This window comes from Selaginella moellendorffii, unplaced genomic scaffold, assembly GCF_000143415.4.
Source record: "Selaginella moellendorffii unplaced genomic scaffold, v1.0 SELMOscaffold_40, whole genome shotgun sequence".
NCBI classification, from domain to species: Eukaryota; Viridiplantae; Streptophyta; class Lycopodiopsida; order Selaginellales; family Selaginellaceae; genus Selaginella; species Selaginella moellendorffii.
The window spans coordinates 254369-273426 of record NW_003314301.1 but is presented as its reverse complement, the minus strand read 5'-3'; the positions used below and the strand labels follow the sequence as shown (position 1 = coordinate 273426).

Below are 19058 nucleotides of genomic sequence, written 5' to 3'. Positions count from 1 at the left end.
AAATCGTTCCCTGACTCACCCAGAGAGCCGATATCGGAAGAGGCCTTCACCAAGCAGGAGGTTCGGGATAAGTTTGCAGCCTGGAGAGCATCCTTGTTATTGAAGGACCTTACGATTCCGGATGGGTTGCCCCCTGTTGGCCGGTTGTACTACTGCTCCAAGGTGAGTTTTTGTCGTGTGTTTAAAGTCTTTTGCCTTGAACGTGCCAAGGTGAGTTTTGTTCGTGTGTTTAGAGTCTGTTGCTTTGAACAGGCATGGGGGATGCCGAGCTTTGAAAGCGGCTTTGCAGCCATCTCAGTGGGAGAGCTCAAGTTGTACTCGGGTATCCTGATTGGCCAGCGAGTGCGGCACTGGACTCCAAGGAAAGTTTGGCAGTTCGCACCTGATGGTGGGCATGTGCCATGCTGAGGCCCCATGGATTAACGTAGCTTTTGACCTTTGTTCCTTCCGCTTGACAAGCTTTTCCTTCTCTTAGGTGTGAAGTGAGTGTGTCAACTTAGACTTCTAACTACAACCTGTAATATCTTAGAATCATTGTCTTTAGCCAGAGCGTGTTTCTAAATTGTTTGGATCCCATATTGTTCTGCAAAAATTACAAAAAGATTCACGTAAACTACGCATTTTCAAATGATGCTTTGTTCTCCGAACGAATGTCCTATGCCCGTTCTATTTCTATGCGTGCATTTGCCGGAAGGGGCAGCGCAAGCCTCCATCGTAGTATGGTCCAAGCTTGCCTGATTTCAGCGCTCCCAGCTCCGCCAGCTTGTATCCCTTCTCAAATGCCGGTGGCCGATACACATTCACGTTGAGCTGCCGGTACTCTTCCGGATTGGCAGCGGGATTAGGACACCAGTCCACCTCAATGCTGCCCTTTGCATCCTCCACACGCCTGGGAGGCAAGAACGCGGACACGAAGCTCCCGGCCAGCAGCTTGAACGCACCCAAGATGATCCACTCCACAATTGCTGGAGGCTTTTCCAATCCAACAGCGCTCCTGATTGTGGGATCGATGAGTGCACAGATCCCAGTCTCGACCAGCGGCTGCACGGGGCGAGGAAATGCATCCAGCACCAGATGCTTGAGATCCTGGACGATGCTCTTGTTCTTGTCCGTCAAGATGGCGTTCTTGGCCTCGTAATCGCGAATGTACTCCCGCATCTCTGGAATGCTATCTGGGATGGTTGTGATGCCCATCCTCACGCCCACGTCGTGCCACACAACATACGCGGCCTCCTTCTCGTTGTCGGTCCACTTGCGGAATCCAAATCTCTCGGAGAAATCAATGGGGCTGACCACGTTGAGACAGAGGACGTAGGCGAATTGGTCGTTTGGGATCTTGAATTTGTTGTGGATTCCATTCAATCTCCTCACCGCGTATGAGCCGCGATCACTGTCGACGTGGTGGTGGATCATCTCGCTCACCAGAATGTTGGTATCGGCGGCGCGCTTCTGCGGATCCTTGAGGCCGTACTTGGTCTTGAAGAGCAGATTTGTGATCCCCGGGATGCCGAGCGTGCGGATTGTGCCAAACTCGAGCGCCTTTTGCGAGAGGAAGGGGAATTCCACCGAGTACATGTACCACAAGATCTTGTGTGCGTCTCTCACGGGGTGGAGCGACGCTAGAAATCGTGCCCTCTCTTCTCTCTTGCGGATACACACCATCTTCCATGCTGCAGCCATCACGAGAAACGCAATCATCAACACGATTGCAGCCATTTCGAAATGGTGAAAACTGTTTGATCGATCTGATCAACTTGATTGGAGAATGTTTTCTACTCCTCTGTGGGTTGAGGAAACAGAGGCTGGAGAAGGGTCTTTTATACTATCAGAGCTATTAGAGATCACATTTCACGTTTTTTATTTCCGTGTGGTCCGTATTCTGTACGTTACACACGTAGCCACATACTTGGAGAGGAATCTTGTTGTTTTATACGGTGCACGTTTTCCATACAGTTATCTGGTCCATGCAATTTATCTGTCCTACCAACTTGAACGTTTCACGTTTAGAACAGGATTCTGGTTCCTTAATTACAGATTTCCTAGAAACCAGAGATAGGCTATATTTAAATTAGTATACTCGTTATTTACCAAAGTTTTTTTGGTTGTTTCTCTTAAACTAGTATACAGTTTAATCTAGCATAATTTCAAAGTACACTATATAGAAACTATTAAATACAATATGGTTTTTTGGTTTATTCATATTTATAAGAGATTTAAATGAATAACGTATGGATTGTAATGAATAATCTAGAATTTCCTAAAAGGTATATGGTCAAGTTTAGTTTTCAATTTATTTTCTTTTATATTATTTATTTTTCAATTTGATAAATTAAAGTCATGGTTATTATAGATCAACTTCTACGCATTTGGTATAAAGCTCTTGGAGCGGCCATGCCGGATGGATGACACCGCTGGCAGCTATATCCATGGAGTGCGCTGCTCGAGGGTGAAGCTCGATTCAGGCCTGGCCGCCCATCAAGGACCTGGACATCGGGTAACTGTGACTTGTTGTGACTTGGAGCTTCTTACTACCACGAGGGTCTCTTGAAGCTTAATAGCACAAGCTTGGTTAAGAGTAATTGTAACAGTAATGTTGTCCCCAAACATGGCAAGCGCATGGTTAGGGGTTTACTAAGCTAGGAACAAACGGTTGAAACTCTTTCTAATAAATTGGAATTGCCATATTTTATCATAAATCGGAAAGTCATAATAGAAAAAGCCTTACAGTTTGCTCCCTTGCTTTCCACGTTGACAGCTCCAACATCTCTTTTTTAATATATATGTGTGGTGTAGCAATTGCCCTTTGATTCAAGGGTAAGCAGCAGCTTGTTCTGCTTCTCCAATTTGGTGAGAATCTCGGTGAGTGCACTAAGGAGATGCATCAGGTTGCTGTGTTGCTGCTGCTACTCTTTGGATTGTTCGGATCATTCTTCTGCAATGGCGGCAATCTAATTGGTACTTCCACAGCATCAAGGATCCGAACAGCGAGTCAGCAGCAGAATGCCAGTTCCCATTTTGTTCTTGTTCATGGAGCAGGCCACGGCGCTTGGTGCTGGTACAAGGTAATCGATCAACTACAGAAGCGAGGCCACAGGGTCAGCGCCGTTGACTTGACCAGCGCGGGGATCAACGGAGTTGACCCCCGGTCTGTGACCAGCCTGGAGCAATACTCCGGCCCGCTACTCCAGCTGCTCCGATCGGTGCTGCGTGGCCACAAGGTAACTGACATTACAAACCTGATATTTCTGTTTTATTGCTGGTCTTCACCCAAAACAAGTACTGTTACTGCAGATCATCTTGGTTGGTCACAGTCTCGGAGGTGACAGTCTTACCTATGTGATGGAAAAGTACCCTCACCGAATTGCAGCTGCTATTTTTGTGGCTGCAAATATGTTTCCAAGGGGCTCTAACGGGACTTTTGTTTACAACCAGGTACATTGTTTTGATGTTGTGCTTGATTTCATTTGTCTTCTTCTTTGCCAAAGCTGTTCTATAGATACATCAAGAGCAGCAGCAAAGTGGATGCTTATAAGTGTTCAATTGGTGTCAACTTACAGGTTATTACTAACAACAAGGTGGTACAGAACAGCAAAGTGTACTTCTACTCCAATGGATCAAAGACCCCTGTGGCTGCGGCATTCAAGCTCGACTTAGTACAAGACGTGCTCTACCACCTTTCTCCATCCAAAGATGTAGTTCTAGCAAAGTTGCTGTTGAAACCTCGCCCGCTTTTCAAGCACCACAGTGCTGAGCTCTCACAGGAGAAGTATGGATCCATTCCGAGGTACTTCGTGAAGACAACACTAGACAAGCTGATTTCACCCAAGCTGCAGGATTTGATGATCGAGTACAATCCACCAAAACAGGTTTTTCATGTTCATTCCGATCACAGCCCGTTCTTCAGCAAGCCTGCCATCCTGTTGGAGTATCTTCTCAAAGTTGCAAAGCTTCACCAGACGAATTAAACAATAGAATCCTTCAACTAAAGCTAGCAAAGGCCTCATTGAAAAAGTTTGGCCTTCCTCAACACTCCCATGGCCTTGGCCTTCAGAGCCTCGGGTCACTCAATCAGATGTAAAACCTCTGTTTTGTCCATCTCCATGGCCATGCGTGGTCATGTTCTATATCCACCAGTGGGTACAACTGCTCGCCCAGCATCTGAAATGAATAAAACCTACTCTTAATAATCTTTGATGGAAACAAAAGAATCTACACATACAACTCATTGTTCCTTGAGAGATGCAGATGGTAATGCGGACATCTGAAGTTGTGCCTACTTCAATGAGCACTCCCCCAAAACCTAAGGGAGCATCACCATCTGTGATGGTCCTAACAGTCAGGTTCCCACCATGCAAAATCACCATCATGACTTCCAGAACTCATTACAAAAAAGAAAAGTTTTCTTTTTCTGTTGTTGCATGAAAAATCTATTCGATTATGTAATATTTTTTCTGAATATTTTTTAAAACTAAATTCATTTATATGTACATTTAAATCTAAAATTTAAAATTTAAATATTAAACATATAAGTTTTTTATTATATATATAAAATAATTATAAAAGAGGTCTAGTGTAAATGTAGACACTCACAATAATTCTTATTGATCTAATAGCTTGTTTATTGAATTTAAAATTTTTTTTTTAAAAATATTAATTAATTAAATAAGCTTTGTTTGATATTTACTTTCTTCACTTTTTTTTACTAATATTAGATAATAACCTAAGTTTCTTAAAAGAAATTCATACATAAAATTTATAATAACATTTGACAAACACCATCTTTTAAATACTAAATAGTCCATTATATAGTATTTTATTAAAAGATTAGTATAAAAAAATTGAAACTTGTAGCATATTAATTTTAAAAATGTTATATAATAAAATATGTTTTTCTTTACTTTTTGGTCCAAGGGAAATAGTATTTCAAAAGTTATAAAAATATTAAAAAATACATATTCATCAAAATGTAAAATATATGCACTATAGAGTACAATCTTTTAAGGATGCTCTTTAAATTTTAATTTAGTATATGTATTTTGTGATGTATATAATATATTATTTAAAGTAAATAATTATTAACATTTTTGAGTTGGTGTATAATGTGATGACAGGGTACAGTACTTTAAGTGGAAGATATTGACTTTACAAAATACTAAAAGTTGCATTTTCCATTCTTTAATATCATCATGAAACATGTTCTTACAAATTATGAAAATATTGACAGCATGGTTTTTGTAATTGACAAGTAAGTATTATATTATCACAAATTTGTTATTGTTCTACTTACAAATACATTGAATATTTGTTAAGAAAGAGCTAAAAAACCAAATTAAATTTACCCAATACAACTAAACTATTTTAAACAATTTTTTTAATATTAACTATTATATACATTTTGTGTTTTTTTAACTATCAACTATTGGACATCCATACTATATCGTAATTTTTCTAAATACATAATATATTTTTTCATCATTCTGAAATTTTTATTAACATTATATAAAATAAGTTTAAAATTTGATTAATAATTTCTTATAGCTCTTTAAAACCCTAATGCGGGGGTTTTTCTAGGGCTCATGGCAGCCAAGGTCTTGATCGAACTCCTGCGTGGGGCGGAAATGCGCGGAATCACGGCCAGGGAGGTTCTCGACAGGTACTCCCTCGCAATCACGCCGCAGATCTTCCACGAGGCTATGGCGAGCGTGCACAAGACCGACATTGCGCTAGATTTCTTCCGCTGGGCGCCAACGCAGGCCAAGTTCGAGCACGACACGCAGACCTGCAATTCCCTGCTGCGCGTTGTCGTAGATGAGGGCCGTCCAGGCGAGGCGCACAGATTATTCACAGATCTCCTCCTGCCGCTGCACTATCCATCCGTGGCGAGCTACAATCTCCTCGTCCGGGGCTACTGCGAGACCGGGGAGGTGTGCAAGGCGCTGCGGCTCGTCAAGGAGATGAAAGCTCGCGATCTGGCGCCCAACGAAACGACGCACGGTGAGATTCTCAAGGGCTTTTGCCAGATTGGGAGGATGGAAGAGGCCTTGGAACACTTCAGGTCGGTGATTGATACTAGTGGAGTCGACCCTGCCATGTACAATACACTGATTGATGGGTTTTGCAAGGTGGCGAAGCTAAGCGATGCTTTCAACCTCGCGGAGGAGATGATCGTGGACCTGGGATGGATGCCCAGTGCTGTGACTTGCAACACGCTGGTGGCGGGGCTTTGCAAGGCCGGGAGCTTTGACAAGGCTGTCAAGCTCTTCACACGGATGGCGGAGAGAACCAAGAGGAACTCCACGATGGTAACGCTTGCCGCTGCGAATGCTCTGATCGATGGGCTGTGCAGGGCCGGAAGAGTAGACGAAGCTCTAGAGCTGGTTTTCGAGGGATGCAAGGACAAGGCTATGATCAACGCTGTCACTTACGGCATTCTTATCCAGGGGCTTTGCAAGTCGAAAAGAGTGGAGGATGGATTGAGGCTTTTGGAGGAGATGTCGACGAGCAGGGGTCTGAATCCAGACGCCGCGACTTACAACAGTATCGTTGCTGGATTTTGCGAGCTAGACATGGTGGAACAGGCACTCGAGCTTTTCAGCAACGTTACGCAAGGGAACAAGTGCGCTCCGGATCCTGTCATGATTGGCACTCTTGTGAATGGGCTCTGTAAGTCGGGACGGAGCTTGCAAGCCTTGGAGCTGCTCGAAGAGATGGATCGAGTGGGATGCCAACCAAGTTCTCAAGTCTACTGTTTGATGATCGAGGAGCTTTGTAACAGCGGGGAAGCTGACAAAGCTTGCAAGCTTCTTCATGAAACGTTGAGGAAGGGGCGTGCTCCAGCAAACACAGGGACATACACGATGATCGTAGATGGTCTCTACAAGACACACAGGCCGGAAAAAGCTCGCAGGCATCTCAAAGGGATACTGAGCTCGAGCTTGAGTGCTCCAAGCGTGGTCACTTCGTGTGCTATCATCGACGGTCTTTGCAAGTCTGGAAGGTTTTCCGAAGCACGCTGGTTTCTACTTTCGATGGGCCAGATGGGATCCAAAGCCAACACTCACATCTACAATTCCTTGCTCGGCGGGCTGTGTAAGGCAGCAAAGATGGGCGAGGCTCTTGCTTTCTTTCACGAGATGCAAGACGAAGGCCTACCAAGTGTTGTCACTTACAACATTCTTCTCGACGGTTTCTGCAAGGTCGTGAAGATTGAGGAAGCTTGCGCAGTTTTTGTTGCGATGGTGGACGCCAAATGCCTTCCAACTGCAGTCACTTACAAGACTCTAACAGAAGGCTTTACCAGGTCTGGAAAGATGGCTGAAGACTATCAGTTCGCTGACCAGCGAGATGGTTTTCCGAAAGGACTGGACATAATCTTGTCAAGGCTGAAGAATCTGGAGCCTGGCTTTCAAGTTATCTACATGATGGTCGACAAAGGTCTCATAAAGCTGATGACTGTGAACTCGATAATACGGCGGCTCTGGAAGGCTGGAATGGGTGATCAGGCGGACAAGCTAGCTCAAACTTTGGTCAAGAAGGGTGGCATTCCTCCTGCAGTTATGCGTGCGGCAGTCACGGATGGTTTATAAGCTCCCGACAAATGCCGAGCACGTAAGGAATAGTTTTCAATTTTCCATGTTCCGTTCTTAATACTTTCCATGTCTTTTGTTGTAGCTTGAGGACGTCTTATTCTTGGACGGGAATTCTGCCTATGTAGTTCGCTGAAAGGCTGCCGAGGTAGAGAAAGTTTCCAACGCGCATTCCTGTGGTCATGAATCCTATGGACTCGCTCTGGAGCGACTCATACATGTCCAAAGGCTTGCCGTCTTCGTCGACAGTCAATACTCTGGAATAAGAAGTGTGCAGGTAATGTAGTAGCAACCTCTGGCTTCCAAGAATGTGTTTGACAAGTGGAAATTTCAGGGCTTGTTCCCACAAGAAAGAGCGTCCCTGTAAAAGCTTTGTTAACGCATCTTCAAAACAGTAAGACTTACTCCAAGAAGAGCTATCCAGAAATGGTTTCCAAAACGGTGCACATTATCAGGAAGTCCCGGAAGATTGTCAACGTAAACTTCAGCTGTTCCAGCTTTATCTCCTCGAAGCCAGTACCGCTGCAATCTTGCTCTGGGAAAACAACAGAAGACGAAATGAAGGATAAACAGGCGGAGGACCAGACTTACTGGGAAGTCTCACAGAAGACGAGGAAGTCTTCGTTTTCGGAGAGAGCGACTCCATTGGGGAAGAACAAGCTTCTCAGCAGCACCGTGGTCTGGTTCGTGCGAGGACGGTATTCCAAGAGTCGACCATATGGACGGCCTTCGAGCAAGTCGAGATCAAAGTCGTGCAAGCCATAGCTGGTGCTTGCATCCGTGAAGTAGACGGTCCCGTCTCGAGCAACATCCAGTCCGTCGGCCAACCTTGAAGAACAAAACAGAAGAAGATCGATCAGTGGTAGCGAAAGCAACTTAACGGACTTGTAGCTGAGGCCGTCTGCTTGGCCGGAAAGAACTCGGACTCCATTCTCGGTGACACTGAGCAGTCCCTTCTCAACAAAAGGTATGCAAAGTTTCTTTTAGACTCTTTCAAAGTTTTGCTTACCATCTGTGGCTCGCAGACGAGCATTTCATCCTTGGACAAACCAGCAGCAATTCCAAGCGGCCTTCCTCCGACGTAGCTCCAGTTCTTGACGCTGTGATCGACCAGATCAATCTGACGAATCCAGCCATCGCTGCAAGCTGCGTAGAGGTATCTTTCATCTTGGTCGACAGCAAAGTCCTCGGCTCCTGGAATCAAGCCTTCTCCGATGCGTTCCATTCGCTCCATCTCGTCCCTGGCCTCTGGAAAATCGTGGATTGATGGCGGACGAGGAAAATTCAGTGGGAGTGGATCAGCAAGGCGTGAAGTCGAGAGAATTCTCGAGTAGAGAGCAGCCACGGCGATCGAAAGCGCTACCATAGCTACAGTTGCTAAAGCTGCGGCCATGGATTTCTCGTCAGAATTTTATTTTATTTTATCTATCCACGAACTTTATGTAAATAACATTGTTATGTTTTGTTTGTTTATTAGTAATATAAATATAAATTACTCCCGTGATCTGCAAGTTATGTGGCTTTTAATTTTACCACATTCGAAGGTGTGTGTGTATTTGAGAAATTTAAGTAATACAACTCTATATTTTATAATATAAGCAGGCTGGCTGTGGCTAAATATGAACGTTTTGGGGCGAGTGGAGCAAAGGATGGCCAAAGAAAACTTCCATAAATCTAAATATCTATATTGGCAACGACGATGCCTTTCTTGAATGGTTACACTTCTTCTTGTTATGATATGAGGATTATCACTGTTAAGGTTCCATGGGGAGGTAAATTTGTAAATCTAGGAGGTTGGTGTAGAGGCCATGATAAGAAATTGCACTGGGCATCTATTGGTTTGGATTCTCATGTAGCAAATAATGACGGTAATCTAGTTTGGTGAAATTGATTTTTTTGTTAGCAAATAAAAAAAGTAAGTGATTCTTTTCAAAACTTTCTGTGTAGATCGCTTGATTTTCATAATTTCTTGCTACATCATAATAAAAATTAAATTCTAAGAACAATCATATTCTTGGTATATTTTACTACGTACTGTTGTTGGAACTTATTCTAGGGCTAGTTGGAGCGGCTATGGTTCGCATTTGTCTCATCAACAGCGTGGAGGATGTGCTCCACGAGAAGGTGAAAGATGCCCTCAAAATGGACGATCCATTTGAGGACGAGAGGCGATTGCCCTTCAGCGTCGTCTCTTGCTCTGGACAGGTAGTCTGTTTTTTTCCTGAGGATTGTCTCGTCTTTCTGATTTTCTTGGCTCCAGGACGATGATTTTCCTGCGAATGAGCTGAGCAAAGGGGCATCTGGTCGAGGATGGCAAGCGCAAAGGTGAGTTTGAGCAAAAGAAAAAATTATTCTCTTGAAGACTTGATTCCATTCACTCAGGTTTTGCGAATACCCTCAAGAACTGGTGATTGAGCTGCAGTGGCCATCTCATGTTTTCACAATGCAGCTACTTTGCCATGAATATAAGGTTGGTGTCTCTTTAGTTTTTTTTTTTTTTTTTCTCTTGAGCTATGATCAGCGCTCTGATTTGTTTTGTTATCAGATTTCCTCCAAGGTGGAAATTTTCGCTAGTGTTCTGGCTAACGAGCAGATGAGTAGCAAGCAGATGAAAAGACTCGGGTATGCTAGCAGTAACAAAAGTAATCAACGAATGATCTTACTCTCGAGTGATTTGGTGATTTCATATCAGTCATCTATCGCTGGATCCAAACGAACGAACTGGTTTTCAGGCTCGTGAATTGAAAAGCATCCAGATCAACGCGCCGGCCTCCTCGCTGCGGCTTGTACTGCACAATTGCTACTCGAACAAGCTAAATGTTTACAACCAGGTATATGTTCTTCTCACCCCCTTTGTTCCATTTATTACTACTCTTTATGTATTCCGTTTTCTTCTGCAAAGGTTGGCATAGTTGCACTGGTGGTAACTGGCGATCCTTTGAGTGAAGAACAAATAATAATGCATCAATTGCGACACACAATACCCTCTGAAAGTCCAAGGTTTTTTGTTTTTTTTTTTCGGACTTGTTCACAAAGCTGTATGATTTGAAAATCTCTTGTCTCGGATTTTTGTTCCAGACAGAAGATTTTGGAGAAGAAAACGAAACCAAGAGGCGGTGTCAGCGAGAGTGCCAACGTTGATTGCATTACGGGGCAAAGAATCCAGAGGGTATGTTGATCCTGTGCTTCATTTTAAGTATTTGACTTGATGGCATAGCTAGCTTTCTGCTTCAGCTGCAGCAGGAGAAACAGCAGGCCGTGGAAGAGGAAGATTACGACGAAGCTAAGAGACTTAAGGCACATACTTATTGAATTTCTGTATGGTTGACTAACTCTCTTCTTTTTTTGTATAGCTGCTGATTGAAAAGCTCAAAACGTTGGGACAAAAAATTAAAGAGCTGGAACGAAAGAAGAAGTTGGCTGTGGAAGAAGAGGACTATGATCAGGCCAAATACTGCAAGGTAATAACAATCTTTCTGCTAGTAAGACCGACACTCGACTCGCTGCTTTGCAGTTGGAGATAGAAAAGCTGCGTCAATTAAACTCGGAGAATTCTGAAGACGAAACAAGCGACATGGGAGATTTGTCAAATGTGATTCCTTGCTCTGCAAAGAACACGGTGATTTCTTCTTGGTCTTATTCTTCGTTTTGCTTACAACGCATAACCGTTTCCAGCAAAACGATTTCAATGGTGTGGCTCATAGAGAAAGCCGTGATAGCTCGACTCAGACGTCTGAGCAAGTTTCGGAAGACGAGTACAAGGAAGAACTACCCATCCATGGCATAGACGACAATGATATTCAGCAAACCGTAGAACAAACGTCTGGAACTTTAGCTCCAGAGCCCGTATCTGTGCAACAAGAAGACAGGCCAACTTACAGGCAGGCTTTGCACGAAGACACAGGTAAGCATATTTTCTGTTTAGTGAGAGCAGAAAGTTACAAGTTTTGTTTTCAGTGGTAACTGAGATGAGAACCTCTCAAGATGATCAAAGCAGCAACAGCGACGAGGTTTTGACTCCGGAGCCTCTGCCAGAAACGGTGGTGAAGGAGTTTTCGGACGTCTTGACCGTGATGGATCGCTATCATCTGGAATGTCTTCTCAGCAAGCATTGGCAGCTTCGTGACAAATCACTCCAAGTCTTGGAAAAAGAGCTCGAGTCCAAATCTCATATGTCTGACACAGTCACGTCTTTCAGGTAGAAATTCTTTCGAGCGAGACAGAAAGAAAATCATAATCTGAGTATATCGATTTGCTGCAGAGCCATCCACAAAGTTGTAACTCGAGGCTTGAACGATCGAGTCTCGAATGTTTTCTTCAGCTCCATTCAGGTTGGTTTTCTCACTAGATGTTTCATCACAATCTCTTCTCCTTTCTTGCTTTCAAACAACAGGTGTTGCGTGCGTATGTTACGAGATATGCAGCCGAAGTTCAAAGCAGAGAGCTTCACTCCTGTTTGGGCGACATTGCATCGATTCTTCGAGATAAACTTGGCGATTCCAATGCAAGAACGAAAGAAGCTGCCGGTGATACTTTGATGTTCTTTGCGATGGTAAAAGAAGCCGGACTCAACGTGATCGCTCCTCTGATGCTCAAAGTTCCAAAAACTCTGGTAAGCATTCCAGAATCTCTCTTTGATTTCTTACATGACTTTTGTTTCTCTTTCTAGGCACTGTGGAAACCAATCTTGGGACGCTTGCAATGGCTCCTGGTGGGAATACCAAAATTTGGTTTGCAACCGCAGGGTCGGAGTGGATCTCCCGGATTTGCGACAGAACCTCTGATGCATTTCGTGGTCCACTGTTTTAACTATCCAAACGGTGAAGTTCGCAGTGCCGCCATGAAAGTGACCACAGAAGTCTACAAGATCATCGGTCTTGGAGTGGAGAAGTTCTTGAAAGGAGTCAAGCCTGTGATTCGTGAGGTAGTTCTTCTGCTTTGGTTCTCTTCTCTCGTTAAAGTTTTCGTTTGTTACAGGTCATTGTTGGACTGTTTGAGAAAACCGGGGAAGAACTAAGTGCTTCGTGTTCCATGTCCAAAGTTTCTCCTTTGAAAGCTGCGACCGAGAATCCAAAGCAGGGAAAAGGCTTCAGATCTTCAGAGCCCAGTCCAAATACCAACTTGCTTATGAGCTCCTCATCCCAGGTTCTTCGCCCAAAACGTAGAAAGAAAAAAGCTTCCAATCTCTAAACTTTGTTTTGTGTCTTGCTTTTGAAGACTTTCCGGAAAGGAAAAACTATCGTCGATGGTTTTGAGAGGCAGTCATGCCCGCAACCGGAAGCGGTAAGAATTTAGCGAGATTTTTCTGGAACTTTGCTCACTAACTTCGACGCCTGGATTTTTTCTCCAGGCACGAAACAGGTATGCTGATCGATTGGAGGTTTCGCAATCTTCTTCTTCATCGAGTAGTTCCTGGATCGACGCAGCAGGAAGTGATTTCACCCAGGTTTCCAGCGATTCTTCTTCTTCTTCTTTCTTTCTCTTTCCTAAAGTCTTTCACAGCGAAGTGGCAAAGCGAGCAGCAGCAAGGCGGCAATGCGATTCGAACCTCACTATAAATAAACCGAGAGAGAAGCCAAGGGCGAAATTTTAGGGCTTTCTGGAGAGGCGATGGCGGGCAATGGCGATGGCGGAGGTCTCTTCGAAGGACTGCCTCCTCCCTCAGCTCCAGCACCAGCCAAATCGGTGTCGCCGCCACCACCGGTGAGTGCTCCCAGAAGTCTCAAATCGGTCGAGCCGGCCAAGCCTGCGATCAAGCGCCCTGCTCCTCAAGATCCGGCTGAAGGTAGAACGTTTTTCCTCTTGGCATAGATTGTGTGTTCTATATTCCATGAATTTTTTCTTCGCTTACATTTTTTTTCAGTGTTTCCTATCGCAGTTTTATCTCTCTTCTCTCTTTTTTTTTTTGTTGTGCTTGTGTGAGTTTGTATTTTCGATCAGTGTTCTAAAAGGTGTGTTTCTTCTTTTCAGGTGCTAAACAGGTCCGTTTCAAGACCACGACTGAAACCAGCAAGGAGAAAGTGATCGAAGCTTTGCACAAGATCAAAACTCACATCGGGAATCCGTCAAAGTTCTCCAAGGCTTGCAAGCTCGCTTTGCAGCTGCTTGATGCTGGAAGCGTGGGTGACGACGAAACATCGACGTTATTCTTTGAGATGCTTGAAGTCGCCATGAGTCCTCCGACTAAGGCCAACGCAGCAGCTGTTCGAGCGGATTACCAGCAGCTCTTTTCGGCTGTGCAAGACAAACTCAATGTAAGTAGCAACTCTAAGTTACTTTTTTCCTTTGGAACTGACAAAATCGTTCTTGCAGTCCTATACTCCTTCACAGCAAGAACAAATCGAAGTGTGGGCTCTTTGGGCACAACTCGGGAATGACTTTTACACCGATGACACGTTCGTGGTGAGTTTTTTGAGGTCCGCCTTGCATACTAAGTCTTTTGTTAGCGTGTTTGCCAGATTCTAGCGTTGTGTTTTATGCATCACGGCTGAGGTGAAATTATTTCAACCGTTCCTTTGACGAACTAACAGGAGTTTCTTCTTGCAGTTTTCCAGGGCTGCTGGACGACTGAAGCAACTCATCACTGCTCTACCCGAGGCAGTGGCAGAAGATGCCGTGGAGTCAAATCCAGAATCTACTGCTGATGCCGAAGAGGTGGATCCGTTTGGCTTGGACGCTCTTTTGCCAAACAAGGAAGACAAGTGCAAGAAGAAAGCTAAAAACGAGACCACCGGAGGCAAAAACTTGCAAAGGGACAGGAGAGAAGCCTTGATCGAGTGCTTGACAATAGCTGCGAAACGCTACAAGCAGGCATGGTAAGTAGTAGCTCCACTCGTTTTGCCATTCGTTCTGTCTAGTTCTCTCATGGTTTTCTCGTTCCAACAGGGCTCAAACGATCGTAGACATCGCTGCGAAGCACGCGTTCGACAACACAAACCGATTCGATCAATCCCAGCGCGAGAGAATCGTCAAGCTCTGCGTGTCCGTCAGGGAGCAGCAAGTGAAGCGCAAGCAAGGCAAGGGCTCCAGCGGCAAACTGGACGAGACATCATTCGAGAAGTACCGCGAGCTCTACTCGCACGAGAAAATCAGCATTCGCAAAGCCGTGGGCGGCGGCGGCGATCGCAGCGCCGAGCAATGGCTGGGATAGAAACTACTTCCATTTAAATATCGAATATTCGCGGCATTGTTCTTTACTTTATTTCGTTGCGGATGGGAATCGAACTTCGTACCAGCAGTTACGATCTGATTTAATCTCCGCCGTTGGATTCGCACTCTAGAAGTTTCCTTGCGAGGTTTATTTTAGGGCTCCATTTAGCGAGCGTCCGAGACGCGGGAGGTGAGTGTTCTTCTTCGATCGCAATCTTCTAGCTGATTCTCCCGCAATCGAATCTCTGCCAGTTCTTCGCATCTCCTCCGTTCTCGAGGATTTGATTCCATGGCCAAGTTTGGCGAGGGCGACAAGCGATGGATCGTGGAGGAGAGGCAAGACGGCGCCAATGTCCACAATTGGCACTGGGCCGAGAAGGATTGCTACGACTGGACGTGCAAGCGATTCGACGCTCTCTTCGAGGGTCTGGTGGTTCTATCCGGCGAGGGAGGCCTGTGGATCAAGATCTCCAAGGTGGAGAGCGTCAAGGGCGAGGCCTACGTGAACATCCGCAAAGGAAAGATCATCCCCGGGTATGAGATCAGTGCTGTGATGAACTGGGAGGGAGAGGCCAAGGATGGTAGCGGGAATAGTCTAGCAACGGTCCAGGGAAAGGTGGAGCTGCCGTATATCGCTGACGAGAATGCCGACGAAGATCCGGAAGTGAAAGTTAGCGTCATGGACGAGACATCGCTCGGGCAGAGATTGAAGGAAGCGTTCCTGGCCAAAGGAAAGCCTTTGGTTCTCGAGCGCATTGCGAGTTACGTGAAGCAAATGGCGAATGGAGGCCCGGCTCAGGAGGAGATGCAAAGCAAGAACCTGGAAGTGAAAGGGAAGGGATCCAACAAGCCTGTTCTCGACGAGAAAGTTTCGGCCAAGCCGGTGGAGCCACCAAAGGCGAAAGCCAGGGAAGGATTCAAGACCATCACGATGACTGAGCGCTTCCACTGCCGGCCTCGGGATCTGTACGAGGTGTTGCTGGACGAGAACCGGTGGAAGGGATTCACGCAGAGTAATGCCAAAGTGAGCAAGGAAGTGGGGGGCATGTTTTCGATCTTCGATGGAGCGGTGACGGGGGTGAACCAGGAGCTGGAAGAGAACAGGCTGATCGTCCAAAAGTGGAGATTTGCGAACTGGAACGATGGTCACTACTCGACTGTAAGTTCTCCTTTTGTTCTAAGTTTCATGTTCTTTGTTTTGTTCTTACTTTCTTTTCTTCTCTTGATGTTGATGATCAGGTGTGCATGACATTCGAGGAGCCAGAGATTGGAACCACTGTTCTTAAGTTGACACAGACAGACGTCCCGGAAGAAGACAGGTATGACGAAGAAAAAAGGCCCTTTTTTTTGTGCCATGGTGTGATGCTTACAGTGGTTTTGTTTCAAAGGTTTGGAAATGCGACTGTCTACGAGACCACTCGTCGAGGCTGGAAGGAGCTGATTTTCCACAAGATTCGTGCCGTTTTTGGCTACGGCTTGTGAGTTCTTCGCCATTTGAGAGCATTGCTGATTGACTCGGTGCAATATGAGAGCATATATCTTACTTGGTTCATCGGAGCTTGGCTTTCTTGAATTTGTAGGAGCAGTACTTTGAGATGTCGATTCCTAGATCATCGTCAGTCTCAATCCCGACTTCTTCCTGCATTGTGCGACGTAGATTGAGAGGGGTCTGTCTGGAAAGTCACTGATCTTACCTTGAGTTCGCTCTGGTTCTTGGGCATCGATTCCGTGATCATGTCCCAGAGATCCTTGAACATCCTCTTGCGTTTCCTCCATAGCCCGGTCTTTTTGTTGTAGTCGGCTTCCACCTTGTTGCGTTCCTCGGCAGTGACGAGGACCGTCCCAGCTCGTAGCTGGGTGATTCTGGACTCCATGGATGAAATCTAGCACAGAGAAAGTTGTCACCAAGTTTGCTTCGTCGAGAAGAAAAACGATCATACCTCGTCCGAGACCATCTTCATCCGGTCATTGATTTGATCGAGCGTCAAGCTCGACTCGGCAGATCTTACCTCTGCGAGAAAAAAACCAAAGTCTAAGAGAGCCATAACCTTTTTTTTCTCCATACCTGTTTCAAGGCCAGCGACGATCTTCTTCTCGGCTGCAAGGCTTTCTTGCAGCTTGGCAATGTCGGCCTTCATCGATTCGAGCTCCTCCTTGCTGGGGATCTCGAACTGGTCCTGCTTTGCCAGATAAATCTTTTGCTTGCCATACTCCTTGAACGAGATCTTGCCACTCTCGGCAAAAGAATCGAGGATCTTCTGCGCGGCGGTCTTCTTGATCCCGTGCTTCTGGAGCGTGTCCGCCACGATTTGGACGTTGAGCGGCCTGTTTTGCTGCAAGAATCAAGCCCCAAATGTTTTCAGTATGCTCGCGATCGTGGCAACTTACCTCGTTGATGAAATTCAGGATGATAGCTGTTCGAGAGAAGATAGAGTGAAATGGCGAGATCTAGAAGCAGCGAGAAGCGATCTTACCTTCTGCGCTATCGCCCCCTTTCGTCGCCGGCATTGTTCTCTCAAGAACCCTAAACTTTTGGCGGCAAAAGTAGTAATTTGAAAGCTATACACGTGGCTGACACGTGGCGGAAAGTTTTGTTTTGACACATTCTAGGGTTCTTGGGAAAGAGGGTAAGCGAGCGACGATGTGGGCAGCTGGTTGTCTGGCGTCTTGCTGTGGATCGTGCCTCTGCGAGGCTTGCAAGGGCGTCGCCGGAGGGATTTCGAGGCGATCGGCGCGAATCGCCTACTGCGGCCTCTTCACGCTGTCGCTACTCTTGGCGTGGATCCTCCGCGATTTCGGGTATCCGGTTCTGGAGAAAATCCCATGTAAGTGATTGTTTTCCCGAGAATTCTAGTGGATAACCTAGCTCCCCTACAGGGATCAATTCGTTCGCGCATACACCCAACAAGGAATGGTTTGGTACCCAGGCAGTTCTTCGTGTCAGCCTTGGAAATTTCCTTTTTTTCTTGGCCTTCGCGATCGTTATGATCGGTGTGAAGAACCAGAGCGATCAACGTGATTCGTGGCATCACGGTGGCTGGATGGCGAAGCTCATACTTTGGCTCACGGTCATGGTGCTCATGTTCTTCTTGCCAAATGGTCTTGTCGATGCTTACGGTAAGTAGTTCTTCCCTTTTTTCTTTGGTTTGTCTCTTTGTTTCTTTCCTCTAAAAACCTCTTTTCATTTTTCTTCGCAGGAGCTATCTCGAGGTTTGGATCCGGAGTCTTCCTTCTCGTCCAGGTGATCATACTTTTGGATTTTACACACAACTGGAACGCAGCCTGGGTCGCGAAAGATGAGCAATTCTGGTACATCGCGCTGCTGCTCATCTCGATCTTCTGCTACACCATCAGCTTCGTCTTCTCGGGTTTGCTCTTCCGCTGGTTCAATCCCAGTGGTCACGACTGCCAGCTGAATACTTTCTTCATTGTCACCACGATCATCCTGGCCATAGCATTCGCGGTTATTTCCCTCCATCCTCAGGTGAGCATAAAAGCTTTTTGTTCTTTGATCAAGCTAACCATTTTCGTACTTCCCCTCACAGGTGAATGGAAGTCTATTGCCAGCTTCTGTGATTGCCGTCTACTGCACATACATATGCTACAGCGCCCTCTCTAGCGAGCCCCGCAACTACGAATGCAATGGACTCCACAAGCACGAGAACGTCGTCTCCACCGGAACTCTAGTTCTCGGTATGCTTACGACGCTGTTGTCCGTGGTCTATTCCGCCGTTCGAGCTGGTTCTTCCACCACATTCCTCTCTCCACCATCGTCTCCCAGAGCAGGTCTGTTTTCCCTTTTCTTTTTCTCGTTTTGTGATCCCAAAAGCTGTCACTTGCAGGCCAGAGGCCTCTGCTCAAAGACGACGAGACTGACGACATAGAGGACAGGAGAAAGAAGGACGAGCCGCGCCCCGTGACTTACGTCTACTCGTTCTTCCACCTCATCTTCGCTCTGGCGAGCATGTACTCGGCGATGCTGCTCACCGGGTGGGGAAACTCCGCCGAAGGCAAAGACACCATCGACGTTGGATGGCCATCGGTCTGGGTCCGGATTTGCACGCAGTGGCTCACGGCCATACTCTACGTCTGGTCACTCGTCGCACCGCTCCTCTTCCCAGATCGCGATTTCTCTTGAAAAAAAATATATATATATATATATACTTTGCAAGGTATGTAATGTAAGTTTGTTGTTCAATCTTATAAGCTTTTCCACTCCAAGTGGTGATGTTCTCTAGAAACTTGCAGATATCTTTTGCTCAAGATATAAATCTGTGGAGTGATGTAAACTCTAGAGTGCAATGCAAGGTCTTGGATTATGCT

The 19058-nt window shown here is 45.8% G+C and overlaps 9 protein-coding genes across 11 annotated transcripts; 6 read left to right on the top strand and 3 right to left on the bottom strand.

Moving 5' to 3' along the window:
* Nucleotides 1-672: 672 nt before the first annotated feature.
* LOC112349549 lies at nucleotides 673-1716 on the bottom strand. The gene has a single exon (XM_024684138.1). The coding sequence runs from the start codon at nucleotides 1714-1716 to the stop codon at nucleotides 673-675; it is 1044 nt and encodes a 347-aa protein (XP_024539906.1).
* Nucleotides 1717-2827: 1111 nt separating this feature from the next.
* On the top strand, nucleotides 2828-4167 carry LOC9660726 (putative methylesterase 13, chloroplastic). Of its 2 annotated transcripts, XM_024684322.1 has the most exons (4): nucleotides 2828-3218; nucleotides 3292-3432; nucleotides 3558-3784; nucleotides 3834-3875. In XM_024684322.1, exons 1-4 carry the CDS (start codon nucleotides 2877-2879, stop codon nucleotides 3838-3840), a joined length of 717 nt encoding a protein of 238 aa, XP_024540090.1. In that variant the 5' UTR covers nucleotides 2828-2876; the 3' UTR covers nucleotides 3841-3875. The 2 variants fall into 2 exon arrangements, with proteins under 2 accessions (XP_024540090.1, XP_002979278.1); XM_002979232.2 differs by having other exon boundaries at nucleotides 3558-4167.
* Nucleotides 4168-5576: 1409 nt separating this feature from the next.
* LOC9660174 (pentatricopeptide repeat-containing protein At1g09900) lies at nucleotides 5577-7586 on the top strand. Its single transcript, XM_002979231.3, has one exon. The coding sequence runs from the start codon at nucleotides 5577-5579 to the stop codon at nucleotides 7584-7586; it is 2010 nt and encodes a 669-aa protein (XP_002979277.2).
* Nucleotides 7587-7616: 30 nt separating this feature from the next.
* LOC9660725 (protein STRICTOSIDINE SYNTHASE-LIKE 5) lies at nucleotides 7617-9086 on the bottom strand. Of its 2 annotated transcripts, XM_002979091.2 has the most exons (5): nucleotides 8596-9086; nucleotides 8472-8539; nucleotides 8178-8414; nucleotides 7992-8121; nucleotides 7617-7947 (listed from the first exon to the last, which is right to left on the bottom strand). In XM_002979091.2, exons 1-5 carry the CDS (start codon nucleotides 8977-8979, stop codon nucleotides 7684-7686), a joined length of 1083 nt encoding a protein of 360 aa, XP_002979137.2. In that variant the 5' UTR covers nucleotides 8980-9086; the 3' UTR covers nucleotides 7617-7683. The 2 variants fall into 2 exon arrangements, with proteins under 2 accessions (XP_002979137.2, XP_024540117.1); XM_024684349.1 differs by having other exon boundaries at nucleotides 8178-8539.
* A 567-nt stretch (nucleotides 9087-9653) lies between these two features.
* On the top strand, nucleotides 9654-13183 carry LOC112349629 (centrosomal protein of 104 kDa-like). Its single transcript, XM_024684373.1, has 19 exons — nucleotides 9654-9791; nucleotides 9847-9911; nucleotides 9969-10056; nucleotides 10132-10208; nucleotides 10279-10417; nucleotides 10489-10586; nucleotides 10665-10755; nucleotides 10821-10883; nucleotides 10940-11047; nucleotides 11101-11205; nucleotides 11262-11490; nucleotides 11544-11784; nucleotides 11848-11917; nucleotides 11980-12198; nucleotides 12256-12510; nucleotides 12564-12731; nucleotides 12804-12869; nucleotides 12937-13032; nucleotides 13089-13183. Exons 1-19 carry the CDS (start codon nucleotides 9660-9662, stop codon nucleotides 13146-13148), a joined length of 2370 nt encoding a protein of 789 aa, XP_024540141.1. The 5' UTR covers nucleotides 9654-9659; the 3' UTR covers nucleotides 13149-13183.
* Nucleotides 13101-14823, top strand: LOC9660724. Its single transcript, XM_002979230.2, has 5 exons — nucleotides 13101-13371; nucleotides 13557-13840; nucleotides 13899-13988; nucleotides 14133-14401; nucleotides 14472-14823. The coding sequence occupies exons 1-5, from the start codon at nucleotides 13197-13199 to the stop codon at nucleotides 14734-14736; spliced, it is 1083 nt and encodes a 360-aa protein (XP_002979276.2). The 5' UTR covers nucleotides 13101-13196; the 3' UTR covers nucleotides 14737-14823.
* Nucleotides 14824-14881: 58 nt separating this feature from the next.
* Nucleotides 14882-16287, top strand: LOC9660173 (activator of 90 kDa heat shock protein ATPase homolog 1). The gene is made up of 4 exons (XM_002979229.2): nucleotides 14882-14925; nucleotides 14988-15894; nucleotides 15975-16054; nucleotides 16124-16287. The coding sequence occupies exons 2-4, from the start codon at nucleotides 15025-15027 to the stop codon at nucleotides 16215-16217; spliced, it is 1044 nt and encodes a 347-aa protein (XP_002979275.1). The 5' UTR covers nucleotides 14882-14925; nucleotides 14988-15024; the 3' UTR covers nucleotides 16218-16287.
* Nucleotides 16058-17251, bottom strand: LOC9660723 (homologous-pairing protein 2 homolog). Its single transcript, XM_002979090.2, has 6 exons — nucleotides 17210-17251; nucleotides 17124-17149; nucleotides 16801-17068; nucleotides 16676-16746; nucleotides 16430-16618; nucleotides 16058-16374 (listed from the first exon to the last, which is right to left on the bottom strand). The coding sequence occupies exons 1-6, from the start codon at nucleotides 17241-17243 to the stop codon at nucleotides 16285-16287; spliced, it is 678 nt and encodes a 225-aa protein (XP_002979136.1). The 5' UTR covers nucleotides 17244-17251; the 3' UTR covers nucleotides 16058-16284.
* Nucleotides 17252-17323: 72 nt separating this feature from the next.
* LOC9660722 (probable serine incorporator) lies at nucleotides 17324-18956 on the top strand. The gene is made up of 5 exons (XM_024684298.1): nucleotides 17324-17560; nucleotides 17613-17852; nucleotides 17933-18219; nucleotides 18281-18521; nucleotides 18578-18956. The coding sequence occupies exons 1-5, from the start codon at nucleotides 17377-17379 to the stop codon at nucleotides 18871-18873; spliced, it is 1248 nt and encodes a 415-aa protein (XP_024540066.1). The 5' UTR covers nucleotides 17324-17376; the 3' UTR covers nucleotides 18874-18956.
* The last annotated feature ends 102 nt before the right edge of the window (nucleotides 18957-19058 follow it).

Coding starts and splice junctions, on each gene's coding strand:
- LOC112349629 (XM_024684373.1), top strand. CDS start 9,660: ATGGTTCGCATTTGTCTCATCAACAGCGTGGAGGATGTGCTCCACGAG. Junction 11,785..11,847: donor GACACAGTCACGTCTTTCAG/GTAGAAATTCTT, acceptor GATTTGCTGCAG/AGCCATCCACAAAGTTGTAA. Junction 12,199..12,255: donor TCAAAGTTCCAAAAACTCTG/GTAAGCATTCCA, acceptor TTCTCTTTCTAG/GCACTGTGGAAACCAATCTT.
- LOC9660724 (XM_002979230.2), top strand. CDS start 13,197: ATGGCGGGCAATGGCGATGGCGGAGGTCTCTTCGAAGGACTGCCTCCT. Junction 13,841..13,898: donor CTGTGCAAGACAAACTCAAT/GTAAGTAGCAAC, acceptor TCGTTCTTGCAG/TCCTATACTCCTTCACAGCA. Junction 14,402..14,471: donor AAACGCTACAAGCAGGCATG/GTAAGTAGTAGC, acceptor TCGTTCCAACAG/GGCTCAAACGATCGTAGACA.
- LOC9660173 (XM_002979229.2), top strand. CDS start 15,025: ATGGCCAAGTTTGGCGAGGGCGACAAGCGATGGATCGTGGAGGAGAGG. Junction 15,895..15,974: donor ACGATGGTCACTACTCGACT/GTAAGTTCTCCT, acceptor GTTGATGATCAG/GTGTGCATGACATTCGAGGA. Junction 16,055..16,123: donor GACGTCCCGGAAGAAGACAG/GTATGACGAAGA, acceptor TTTGTTTCAAAG/GTTTGGAAATGCGACTGTCT.
- LOC9660174 (XM_002979231.3), top strand. CDS start 5,577: ATGGCAGCCAAGGTCTTGATCGAACTCCTGCGTGGGGCGGAAATGCGC.
- LOC9660726 (XM_002979232.2), top strand. CDS start 2,877: ATGCATCAGGTTGCTGTGTTGCTGCTGCTACTCTTTGGATTGTTCGGA. Junction 3,219..3,291: donor CGGTGCTGCGTGGCCACAAG/GTAACTGACATT, acceptor CTGTTACTGCAG/ATCATCTTGGTTGGTCACAG. Junction 3,433..3,557: donor GGACTTTTGTTTACAACCAG/GTACATTGTTTT, acceptor GTCAACTTACAG/GTTATTACTAACAACAAGGT.
- LOC9660722 (XM_024684298.1), top strand. CDS start 17,377: ATGTGGGCAGCTGGTTGTCTGGCGTCTTGCTGTGGATCGTGCCTCTGC. Junction 17,853..17,932: donor TGGTCTTGTCGATGCTTACG/GTAAGTAGTTCT, acceptor TTTTCTTCGCAG/GAGCTATCTCGAGGTTTGGA. Junction 18,220..18,280: donor TTATTTCCCTCCATCCTCAG/GTGAGCATAAAA, acceptor TTCCCCTCACAG/GTGAATGGAAGTCTATTGCC.
- LOC9660723 (XM_002979090.2), bottom strand. CDS start 17,243: ATGCCGGCGACGAAAGGGGGCGATAGCGCAGAAG. Junction 17,069..17,123: donor TCCTGAATTTCATCAACGAG/GTAAGTTGCCAC, acceptor TGATTCTTGCAG/CAAAACAGGCCGCTCAACGT. Junction 16,747..16,800: donor CGTCGCTGGCCTTGAAACAG/GTATGGAGAAAA, acceptor TTTTTCTCGCAG/AGGTAAGATCTGCCGAGTCG.
- LOC9660725 (XM_024684349.1), bottom strand. CDS start 8,979: ATGGCCGCAGCTTTAGCAACTGTAGCTATGGTAGCGCTTTCGATCGCC. Junction 8,540..8,595: donor TCGTCTGCGAGCCACAGATG/GTAAGCAAAACT, acceptor TTTGTTGAGAAG/GGACTGCTCAGTGTCACCGA. Junction 8,122..8,177: donor GTCTTCTGTGAGACTTCCCA/GTAAGTCTGGTC, acceptor TTGTTTTCCCAG/AGCAAGATTGCAGCGGTACT.
- LOC112349549 (XM_024684138.1), bottom strand. CDS start 1,716: ATGGCTGCAATCGTGTTGATGATTGCGTTTCTCGTGATGGCTGCAGCA.